Below are 12,151 nucleotides of genomic sequence, written 5' to 3' on the forward strand. Positions count from 1 at the left end.
AATTTCTGAATTTAAATCAAATTAGTTTTGACTTCTACAGTTCAGATGCAGATCTGAATTAATACAATGCAGAAGTGGTCACATACACATCATGCCAGTCAAAAACAATTTTTTTTGGTAGTTACTTTTACTGCTACTCTGTAAGATGTGATCTTGTCCATTAGAGCTTTAAAATATAGTTGAAGGGCCAAATCTTGCTTGCTTTACTCACCAGTGTAGTCTATGGGATTACTCAAATAAGAGAGGCAAACAGTCTGCCTTTTTGAAAGCCACTGGGTATACTACCTGGGCATTTCTTAAGAGATGTTTCATCAAAGATTTTGATGACTGACACAAAAATCATGTGTGTGAAAAGCTCTTGACCTAATTTCTTGCAGAGCTAACAAACAGAAAAGCTTCTGTTCATGTGTTTGTTAACAATGCAGTCAAACATCACTGAGAACTATGGTTTTGGTTTTTCTGATGTCTATCTGTGAATGAGCATTGAAATGTAAGCCTAAAAGGCAAAAAGTTATATTTGGCATTTTGGTGGTTTAAGCTGACAGTTTAGAGAATTATGTTTGATTATTTTATTAAAAAGTCAACTTTTAAAAAAACCTCATTTGCAATGATGACCATGTTTTATTTGTGTGTGTGTGGTGTGTATGTATGTATGTATGTATGTATGTATATAAAATTCAGGCCACTAGTGGAATGATTACTTTGTCCAGTAAAATATCTGTGGATGTTTTTCTGTTTGCACCAAGATCTCTTTACACATTGCCAGGAATCCGATAGAGGGACCTTAGCCATAAACAAGAATATGACCCTCTATTAAAGAGTACTTTTGTTTTTGTGCAGGAATCTGATGGTCATGGCAGGCTGTCCTTTCTGCCCGATGTGAAATCAAAGGAACTGAACCAATAATTGTAGACCCTTTTGATCCGAGGGATGAAAACTCCAGGTGCTGCAGTATTATAGATAGTTTTAGTATGCCCATGCTAGACTTGGACGATGATGATGACAGAGAAGAATCTTTAATGATGAATCGGTTGGCTTCAGTACGAAAGGTAAATGTTTAACAATTGCATCATGCTGAATCAAAGTACATTTGTAAATCTGTAGTAACCAGTGAGTAGTGTAATTGCACATTAAAAATTCTTGTAGTTTACTGAATAGATCTCAGGATGGTGAAGAACTATGCATTTCATAAAAACAACAGCTGTAAAAATGAATCAAAACAAGAGTAGAATATTCTTGTCTATTGAATGGGGAAAATGAGTCACCTTCTCATATTTGGTAAATTGGGTTAACTCATTTGAGTAAAGTGGAGCTACATCAGTTACCAGCTAAGAATCTGGCCCTGGTTTGGTATTAGGCTTTAAAAAAAATAATAAAAAATCAACTTGTAGCAGGTTATCTTTGGCCCTTCTCCCCCTTAATCATTGACCTTAGTTGGAATTCTTTGTACTCTTTGTTTTGGTATAGTTGGCTGGATATTGCGAACCTTATTGCTTTTTTATTTACACATTTATGCCAATTTATTTTTAAATTTGTAATATTCAGATTTTATTACTATACTGGGGTCCAGGGACTCTCATGGAATGTTATCTTTTTTTGCATACACTGTCCTTTTCAAATGTGCTTTTTTTACAAAACCTTGTACAAAGGCCACATACTAGATCAAATATTAATTTTGGAATTATTTCTTCAACCTGTAACATCCTTAATTGATCATTTCCCAATCATTGTGTTTGCTTTTATTAAAGAGCACTCTATTCTTTATCCAGAATGTACATCAATCAGTGTCCTCATTTACGTACAGTATGTTGGGGTTTAACTGCCATTTCTGATACTCTTCCAGACCTGTGTCAGAAGCATCATTATCTCATCTCTTGAAAAATTGACTGATGTTGGGAACCTATTCACCACCACATCTCTGCCTTTTTATTGCCAACCATACCCTAACTTCTGTGTGTGGTACTGAAGAACTTTAGCCTTAAGTTGATCGGCTTTCATAAGATTACTTTTATGACCAGGTATAATACGATAAGCTTTTATCAGAGATAAATTGATTAAGAAGACCATCACAAACCATTAAGTACCCAACAGTAGTATGTAGTACAGTGAAGAGCAAGGCATAAACTAGATTATTTAATTTGAATAGTCAGTGTTCAGCATTTCACTCAGTTGCTTTAAAACTATTTTAAAAGCTTTCAGATTCATCCCGTCCACTGCCCATGAATCTTACTTTACATTCAACAAAGGCCAGATGCTAATCATTTTAGTTCTGAAGACTGGAAACATTGTCTTTCCAAAGTACTCCAGCCTTTTTCAATTCTTGTTTGCCCCTGAAATTTACAATTCTGCATTTTCCACTTGAAAGTGAGTTGGATGATATTTCAGGCCCAATGTTCCCAGTCCTGATCTGGAGATGTTCTTGCAATGGCCTCTGCTTGGATTCAGTGCCAGTTAAGGGGGTGCAAATACCTTTTCTTCCCCATGGCTTTTTGCACTGCTCCAAATCTTCTCGGGTTGCAAAGCCAGAGACAGGATATGGTCCAACCACTTTTATCAATACAGTATCAATCAATCAATGCAGCTGCTACAGGAACAGTCTGGAGTGTTACCCACACACAGTTCCGGAGCAAGAGAGAGAGGGCGTCCCAAGGTCCCTGCGAGGTGGTGGGGGAACAGCTTCAGGGTTTATACAGAGCCTTTGGTAGTGCTCTTTCAAACATTTTGCTTCTGTCTTCAAATCACTTCTATTCAACATTTCTTCTGAGCTTGTTAGAAGAAAAACTTTTCCCTGTTTACAGGTTTTAATTTTTTGCATTCTTTATTGTGTTTCAGTAAGTGCTGTTTTAATGTTGTTTGAGGCTACATGATGGCTCTGTCCCTCATGGCTTTATTGCACAATGTCACTTGAGTTGCTTGTGCAGTAGAGATGAGATGATAAACTCATTCATTTAGTTCTTTCAGCCAATCCATGCATGTGCCTTCCCATACTCTAAAAGTAAGTGTCTCAGAACAGATCATGTGTATTTCCAGAAAATTGAAGAGCAGCTTATAGGGACTGAAACTGATTTACTGTTGTTCCCATCTCTGTGGCTGAACTGTGACCACCCATTTCTTCTGTCTGCTCCTAGAAATTAAAATTGCTATGATCCATTTGCTTTTTGCAGGGCATCACATAAGGTAGTAAAGACTTTCTTCTTACTGCTGTAGAGTATTGCTGTATCGGGATTCTTGCTTTCTTTAACTAACACTATTGTGTTTTTCTATTGTATTATTATTTCAATTTGTTGGTTGGCCTCCCAGCATATGGGATTATAAATCAAATCTACATTGCTGATCCAGACTCATATTGTGCATATGAAATGCAGCAGCATAAATCTAGCTCTTACTACTTCATTCACACATGCTCATTTATTCCAGGGATTTGTACGGCCTCCACTCCATAGCTCCCTATTTGTGGCACCATTAAATTAAAGCACAAACGCATCATCTCTGAAGAGCTAATAAATTGACCGTGTCCGAAATCACACATTGGCAAGTAAAGGTCACCTAGCTGAGAACGCTGCAGTTATTTTATTTTTAAACTGTCTTGCCCCATGTCCTGACAGCGGCCAGATGTGGGCTGTGACAGGCGCACAGGAGGAGGCAACTTCCAGAGATATGTCCACTCCGCTGGGAAGGCTCATCTGCCCGGCATTCATCCCTGATGATAAACAGCAAAAGCATTCTGTTTGATCACTAATATCCTGGTGCTGTATCAAAGTAGAGGCAGTCTCAGAGCTAAGCACTGTCCTAAGCCACCAGGATGAAGCCCAGGAATTGCACTTGGAAGCATATTATGAGATAGCATAGAACATGAATCACAGATGCTATATGCTCATATCATCCTGCTCTGAGGAAGGATGAGTGGGCGTGTTCATCATTAACTGAAGCTCCTGAGTGGTCTCCTTTGAGAACTCTGAATAGAGCACATTGCAGTTGTTCAGCCTAGAGGTAAGAAAGGCCTATGTACAGTGACAAGGTCTGCAGTCTCTAGCCAGCCAAAGATGGTTAAACACTTGGAACTGTTTTTGGGGAATCTAAGACCTCTATGCTGAGGCAGTAGTTATTATAGCCTTTGTGATTCCCTCAGGATACATTTTCCTACTCACCATTGTCAGCTCCATCTTATCGTATTAAAAGTAAGTCATCTGTCTTACAAAGCCCTATCTCCACTGAGCAGTGTGGAAGCAAAGAGAACACAGAATCATAGTGCAGTAAGGAAGCAGCATGTTGATGATACTGCAACGCAGAATTGCTCACCATGACCTAGCAGCTTTGACATACATGTTTTAACCAGGTGGAGGTGGCAAGATAAAATCCTCCAGAACCCCTCAGTAGAGATTCTATGGGAAAGAAGAGTAGTTGCTTATCACAAACCACCTTGGTTTTTCTAAAGGAATCAGTGGAATAAACAGTTCACTTTTCGGTGGATCCTGTCATCTTAGCTAGGTACAGTAGAGCTCCTATTTTTCCAAACTAATTGGGTATTGATAAATTCATAATTTTTAAAAGGTTAATTCTGAGATGTTCAATTTTATAAGAGTAGGTGCGGTCCATAAGCCATGTGATGCTTTACATCACTTTCTTCATATTCTTTGAACCATTGCAAGATAATTTCCAACGCATTTAAGGCATTGGAATGTGAAAGGATGTTGACTTGTTCGTCAACATCAATTTCATCTTGCAATTATTATTTTTTCCTTTGGAAAAAAATGGTTCATATAATTGGTCTTTTGTAAGATTAGTGCTCATAAAACTGAGGATCTACTGTATTGCAAATGAATCCTCAGCATCAGTTGTACTAAAGTCTGCTGAAAGATCCAATAAAATTAGTGTGTTCACCTAATCTGTCTGTTTCTCACCAGGAAGCTTAATTCATTAATGTTTCCAAGATGTGTTGAGATCATTGGATCGCATCACTATGAAATGCTGGTGGGAGATAACGCTGTGTCCATTGTGATTCTAGGCTTTGGCGCTCTCTGCCTCCATGGAATCAGATCAACTAAATCAGTCACTGCTTGCAACATTCCTTTTCTCACCAGTTTTGTTTTGTTGTAATTAAGCTTTGTCTGACCTCCTTTTTTTTTTCCTTTATCTTCTTTAGATGCATATCAGGGAATATATCTTTATAAATGTGTATGATACAGGTCTGGGTAAACATGAAATACTGTTTTTCTCTTTACATTTAGAATAAATAATCTCTGTAAAGAAGATACTTGAATCTCCAATAGGTGGTTTGAAGTTGGGAATAATCTTTAGTACTCCATTATCACAATGGTTGAAATAAAATTGAGTTATCTGCCATATTATCTTCACCAGACCTGGCTTGATTTGCAAGCTGCTTGAAAAAAATAAAATTAAACAAAACAGAAAAAAGTCCAAATAAAGTTTATGGTTAGAACAAATAATGTAGATTTATAGATGCTAGGATAATTGTATCAGCTGAATAAAAACATTATTGCTATGGTAAACCACAGAGGGGAAAGCACTAATTGAATAGGAGACCCATGCAGATTTTAGTAGGTCAAAGTAAATTAATATGCGGTGGGCACATTTTCTGCTCTAAAACCATGTGAAAAGTTACTTTGTCTGGGGATATCTGCAGCTGTCTAGAATTAATTTGATAGTTGTCTCAATGCACCAAAAATGGACTTTGGTTCACACTGTTGTCCTCAGAGTAGTTATGAGAAGTCAGCAAGACTGAAAGCTGCTATTTGTCATGAGAGCAGACTCTTTACAGAGGATGAGTAAGTGTGTGTTTAATGAATCATCCATGACCTAAAGATCTTGGCTCTCAAGGTTTTGGAGGGGTTTTTACTTCCCCTTGAACTGATGGCAAACTATTGTTTGTGCATTATTAATTCGATCTTAATTGCGGTGACATATATGTTCTGAAATGTTGTATTGCCATAATGCTAGAGCAGGGATCGGCAACCTACAGCACACATGCCAAACACGGCACGCAAGCCGATTTTGAGTGGCATGCTGCCGCAGTCCCGGACCCCAGCCCCATTCAGCCCCCCTCAACCCTCCCGCCCACCGCTCTCCCCTGCGGAGGGCAGGAGGCAGAAGCTTGGTCCTGCAGCAGCCAAGCTTCCCCCCTCCCCCGCCTCTTCTCCCAGCATGATGCTTTCCTGCTCCTCCCCCTCTCCTTCCCTGTGCCAATCGGCTGATGGCCCTAGCTAGGGGAAGGGGGCGTGCACACAGCTCCGTAGAGGAGACAGAGAAGAGGTAGGGACGGGCCTTGAGAAAGGGATGGAACCGAGCATATCCCTTCCAGCCTCCTGCCATGAGCTGCTCATGGCAGGGGGCTGGGAGCACCCCTATGAGTCGAGCATCCCAGCCCTCTGCCCTGACCCCGTCCCCAGCCCCAGCCCTCTGCCCTGAGCCTCCCCCCCCCCCCAGGTCTGGGGTCCCAGTCGCAGGCCCCACTCAGCCCACTGCCGGTCTAGGTGAACAGAGCCCCAGGCTGGCAGCGTAAGATCAGCATTTTAATTTAATTTTAAATGAAGCTTGAACATTTTGGAGAACCTTGTTTACTTTACATACAACAATAGTTTAGTTATATTATATAGACTTATAGAAAGAGACCTTCCAAAAACATTAAAATTTATTACCGGCACACACAACCTTAAATTAGAGTGAATAAATGAAGACTCGGCCGCCACTTCTGAAAAGTTGCCGACCTCTGTGCTAGAGTTTCAACTTTGACACAATGTATAAGAGAAAACAATGGGGGAAAAAATGGACTCAAACATTTATCTTAGCTAACTTCCTGCCTCCTCACAGGTCAGTGTCTTCTTGATGACTCACCTATTTTATTGCAGTTTTGATCCAGAGATTATACCAAAGAACTGGAAAATCTTTGACTTCATAGTTCCCAGTGTCTGAGAGCAACTGGGGAGTTTCAGGAGGCATTGCACTGCCCCTTACTGTGGGATCTGACTATCAGGCTCAGTTTATCCCTCTGTAAGGCTCCCTTCACTTGTATTTGTAATTAACCTTCTTCTGCTCCTTCCCCTGTCATTTTTTGGTGGTTGTTTTATTTATTATTTGTTTTCTGTCTTCTGCTCTGTCTTGTCTAATTTTGGCCTCAGTCCTCCTACCCTTTAGGTACATAGGCCCAGATTTTAAAAGGTAGTTCGATATGGCTGTGCTCAGCATCTCAACACCTAGCTTATTTAGAAGCCCAGATCTTGTTTTCAAAAGGGACTGTCAATGGACTTCAAACTCCTAAGTGCTTAAATACCTTTTGAAAATGAGATTTGGGCTCCTAAGTCAGCTGAGCATTCTGATGCTAAGCACAGTAATGCTTAAATGCCTTTAAAAATCTGGGCCCTACATATTAACTCAAGTGTGTAAGTAATTCCATGGTTCTGCTTATGCACTTAAAGTTCAGCATGTGTTTGCAGGATCATGACTTTGGACTGCAAATACTTTAGGATGGGGATTTTACTTTTTTCCCCTAATTCTGTAAAGCCCCATCGAAACTTACAGTGCTATATTAAAGTTAAATGATGATTAACTTTTTAAATTACCCCTTCCCTCCCTCAGGCCATTCTGTCTTCTGACATAAAAGTCAGGGGCACAGTATTCAAATATACTCTTTTTGAAAGGAGTAATAAAATAAATTTCAATAGGGGAATTTCAGATGTGCAGACCCTCTCTGCTTTCTGATGTAGCGTAAACCAAATTTGTGCCACTTATTTTTCATTTACTGCAGGCTGGCTAACCTGCGCATCAATTGCACAACTTGAAAAACTTTTAAAAGGTTTTATTTAAAAAAAAAAAAAAGAATGGGTCTGGCAGGCTGGAGTAGACAGCTGGATCTCATTTTGTGCCGGTTTTGTTTTGCTCAATTGAGACCTCAGAGCAGATAGAACAATCTGATCCAGCTGTCCTTTTTACAGTTAAATTACTTCACATTTAATAGTATTAGATTCACATGGTTACCAGTAGGTTTTGAAGTTCACAAACCAGTTAAGATTAATGGTGATGTTAACCATTTCAGTGATGCTATAGATTCAGAAAGAGGGAAATGCTCAGTTACAGAATATAGGTGATCTCTAACCAGAAATACTAGATTTTAGGAGAGCTTAAACTCTGAATTAGAGATAATTTAATTAATATACCAAACCCAAGACATTATAAATAATGCATTTGGTTGGACTAACTGGGCAAGATCAGATTGGCAGCCCTGTTTATGTAGAAGAATGTGTACCTAGCCATGTTGTTTCTATGTTGTTTTAAGTCCTCATTCAACCTTGAAGTAATTCCAGATATTAATGCAACTGGGGTGTAATCACCCTTATGAAAACATGAGCTGCTCTAAATAAGACAAGTTTCCAGTAGGTTAATGAAGATTCAAGGAAACTTACTCATTTAGTAATCCCAAAAAGTCCAGTGCTGGTGCAGATCTGCTCAGAATGTCTTGGACATTTCTTCTTGCAATCCTTAAAATATTATTGTGTCTCCTTGCAATACGTTGTGATCCTCACAATTGTACTGAATCTATCATGTTTTCAGGCTTTAAAAAAAGTGTGTCATGCTAAGATTTGTAAAAAAGACTCTTGGATTCAAAAGCAGCTGATTTAGTAATTGGATCAGAACAAGATCCTCCAGGAGTTGTTTAGTCAGTAATAGTTGCATTCTTATTCTTTCCTTAGGTCTGCATCCACTGAGAGAGAATAGACATTGCATTTTGCTGCTAATTAACACATCAGACTGAGTAGTGCAGTTTTGGTTCACTGCAAGCCTGAAAGATCATTCTGTAGTACTATTGCAAATTAAGTTGTAACTGCTTTCCTTTTGCAGCACTTGTGCCTTATTGATGAAGCTCATGTTGTTACAAAGGGGTCTGTGCTCTTTTCCTTAATATAATATTTATTTCACAGGTCTATATTGCAGCAGGCCTGCTGAAGGGTAAAGATTTCTGTAGTTTGTCATTGTCAGATTTATTTGTGCTTGTTTGTCTATTAATCACTTGTTATTTTATATACTGTTTCCTAGTCTAAGCTGATTAATCCCTCTATTTCTTTCACTGAGTAACATGTACACAGAAATCTCCATTGACATACACAAAATCTGGAATTCCCATTGCCTTGTATCTATTTTTAAGAAAGCATTTTGAAAGAGCTCATCTACTAGCTTCATATGTGTACTCATGCTGTGACCAAAAGCCTTGTTCTGCATACCCGTCAACTTTCATTTAAAATGCATGGATATCTATGCACAGTTATAATTACTTCACGTGCAAATGCAGTGCAGCCATCTCTGTGGTGGAATGTCACAAAGTTTAACATCAAATAGCCAGAGAACACTGTTAATGTAATTACAAAAATTAGAATTTTGTGAGAACACTTGGTGCCATAGCCTGTCCTAGCTAAAGTACCCTGGAATCTTTGACTGTAAATAGTCAGGACCTCAACTTTAAGACTTATCCAACATTCCAGGCTCCCTTTTCTTAGCACCATGTAGTAATGTTGATTTAGTGCTGCCTTGAAGGAAAGAGAAACAGTATTTTTGCAGCACCTGGATTTTCCTTGTAGGTCATCATCCAACTTCTGGCCAGCACCAGCTCACTTTAGTTTGAGGTCTTATGTATTTGGTGGTAATAGTAAGGCTTTACACAATGACAGTTTCAGATGGGCTGAACAATTTCCTGGTTGAAAACAGCAGAAAAATTAAAGTAAACACTGAGAGCCTTTAGCAGACTTAATGATGGTATGAATATTTCCATAGATGCATAAATTCCAAGGCCAGAAGGGACCACTGTGATCATCTAGTCTTACCTCCAGTCTACCACAGGACATGGAACTTCCATAAAATAATTCCTTGAGCACGTATTTTAGGAATAACGTCCCATCTTGATTTAAAAATCGCCATGATGGAGAATCCACCATGACTCCTGTAAATTGTTCCAGTAGTTAATTACCCTAATTGTTAAAAATGTATACTTTATTTCCAGTTTAAATTTGTCAAGCTTCAGCTTCCAGCCATTGGATCGTGTTATACTTTTCTCTGCTAGATTGAAGAGCCCATTATTAAATATTTGTTCCCCATGTAGGTATGTATGGACAGTAATCAAATCTATTAGAATTCTTTGAGGGTTTCAGCAAGCATGTGAGCAAGAGTGATCCAGTAAATATAGTGTATTTGGACTTTCTGAAAGCCTTTGGCAGGTCTGACACCAAGGCTCTTAAGCAAAGTAAGTAGTCATGGGATAAGAGGGAAGGTCCTCTCATGGATCAGTAACTGATTAAAAGATAGGAAACAAATGCTAGGAATAAGTGATCAGTTCTTCGAGTGCTTGTTCATGTCCATTCCAATCAAGCGTGCGCACGCCACGTGTTTGACAGCTGGAAGATTTTTTGCGTAGCAGTATCTGTAGGGTTGGCCTGAGCACCCCCTGGACTCACGCCTTCATGGTGCCCAATATAAGGCCCTGCCAAACTGACCCCCACTCAGTTCCTTCTTACTGCCTGTAACAGGTGGCTGGAACTCCCTACTGCTCTTGCCTCGGCAAGCATGTGCTTCGCAGTATCTCTATCCCTGTGTACATAGTTAGAATAGTAGTTATAATTAGTGTATTTTTTTCTTATAGGTTTCCTTTTCGGGGGAGGTCTTCCCTCCCAACATTTTCCCCTGGCACCAGGGTATGCCTCAGTCCCTGGGCTTTAAATCACGATCGGTCTGTGGCAGGCTATGCCAAATACTGACCCACACTCATTGTGCCTTAAATATCTGGGTGAGGGACATCTCGGAGACCTCTCTGTAGGATATGTAAGGGTTTTTGCCCTACGATCCTTAAGGACAGAGAGCAGTGCCTCCGAGTTCTACTTATGGAGGCAGCTCCTCAGCCCAAGTTCGAGCACGCTGTGCCTGACTCGGCCTTGAGCACCACATTTTCAGTGCTCAGCATGCTGGCACTGTCACCATGTGAACCAGTGCCGAGATATAAGCCCTGAAAAAACTTGCCATTTAAAAAAAAATTTACCAGTGTAAGGTGAGTCAAAAGACATTAGTGTCCTCTAAGACCGGAGCAGTTGAGGTACCTGTCACCGCCTCGTCCGACAATGAAAAGGAAGCTGGTACTGGGGTCTGATCACTGCCCTGTGCTCCTCTGGGGTCCCGTGTGCAAGGAGCGATGGTGCCACAGTCGGTGCCTGGGTCAGTTCTCTGAAGTCATGTATTATCTGAGAGAGATCACATGATGCAGTGTCATTAGTGCCCATATGACCCATCCCCAATGGATCCTGGACCAGCCGCTTCAGAATATTATCCAATCTAAGTGACATTTCATGTCTGGCTCCAGGAAGGTACTACGCAGTTTTATTATCCATCTGTTCTTTTGATTCTTCTGATTATTGAATCCCCAGCAAAGATGGGGTCTCTTCCTTGCGTGGCTGGAGAATTCTTTGTGGGTAAGCTTGCTTTCCTTATAGGTTGGGCCGAGCTACCATCGCAAGGTGTGTTCTGTACATATCACCATTTCCTTGAAACAGCTGAATCTTGAGAAGTATTTTCCACAGTTTCCATGCGAGGACTTGTTAACTGGAAACTTGCAGCTGTGTGGAATTTCTCCTGCTTCTCTTCTTTCTAGTACTCACAGCCTGTCCAATCTTGCCTGTCCCCAGCCATATGGAATGCCAATATGATTTACAAACTGCCAGGCCTACTCTCTGACATCCTCTCTTTCTGACTCTTTGGTGGCTGGCTCCTTTCTTCCTTGAACCCGACGTACTGATGTTTCCCAAACGTGGCTGTCATGGAACTCTTCAAACCAAGAATCTTTTCCTCCAGCATAGTCACCACCTTGCACTTCATGCACAAGAAGTATCTTCTGGTTTCAGGCAGGGGAGAAAACATGGTGCATCCATTGCAGGTCATCATCACTATCCCATCCCCATCCATCTTGAAATCACATGTAGAGCTGAAACTGGAAGGCAACTCTTTCACACTTCCTCTCTCAACTCCCTCTGGAGCTCTCCAGCTAGCTACCTCTGTTCACAGTTCTTGTTTGCCTAGAACAGGGATCGGCAAACTTTGGCATGCAGCTCGCCAGGGTAAGCCCCCTGGCGGGCCGGGCCAGTTTGTTTACCTGCCACATCCG

At 40.4% G+C, this 12,151-nt stretch overlaps 1 protein-coding gene across 1 annotated transcript in view; it reads left to right on the plus strand.

Moving 5' to 3' along the window:
- Positions 1-12,151, plus strand: part of CBLB (Cbl proto-oncogene B) — a 212,297-nt gene that overhangs the window by 142,490 nt on the left and 57,656 nt on the right. Inside the window, 3 exon segments of the mRNA XM_030582314.1 lie at positions 841-855; positions 857-874; positions 876-1,049. Coding sequence (XP_030438174.1) covers positions 841-855; positions 857-874; positions 876-1,049 — 207 coding nt within the window.

Source organism: Gopherus evgoodei, chromosome 1 (genome assembly GCF_007399415.2).
Source record: "Gopherus evgoodei ecotype Sinaloan lineage chromosome 1, rGopEvg1_v1.p, whole genome shotgun sequence".
In the NCBI taxonomy this organism is placed as follows: Eukaryota; Metazoa; Chordata; order Testudines; family Testudinidae; genus Gopherus; species Gopherus evgoodei.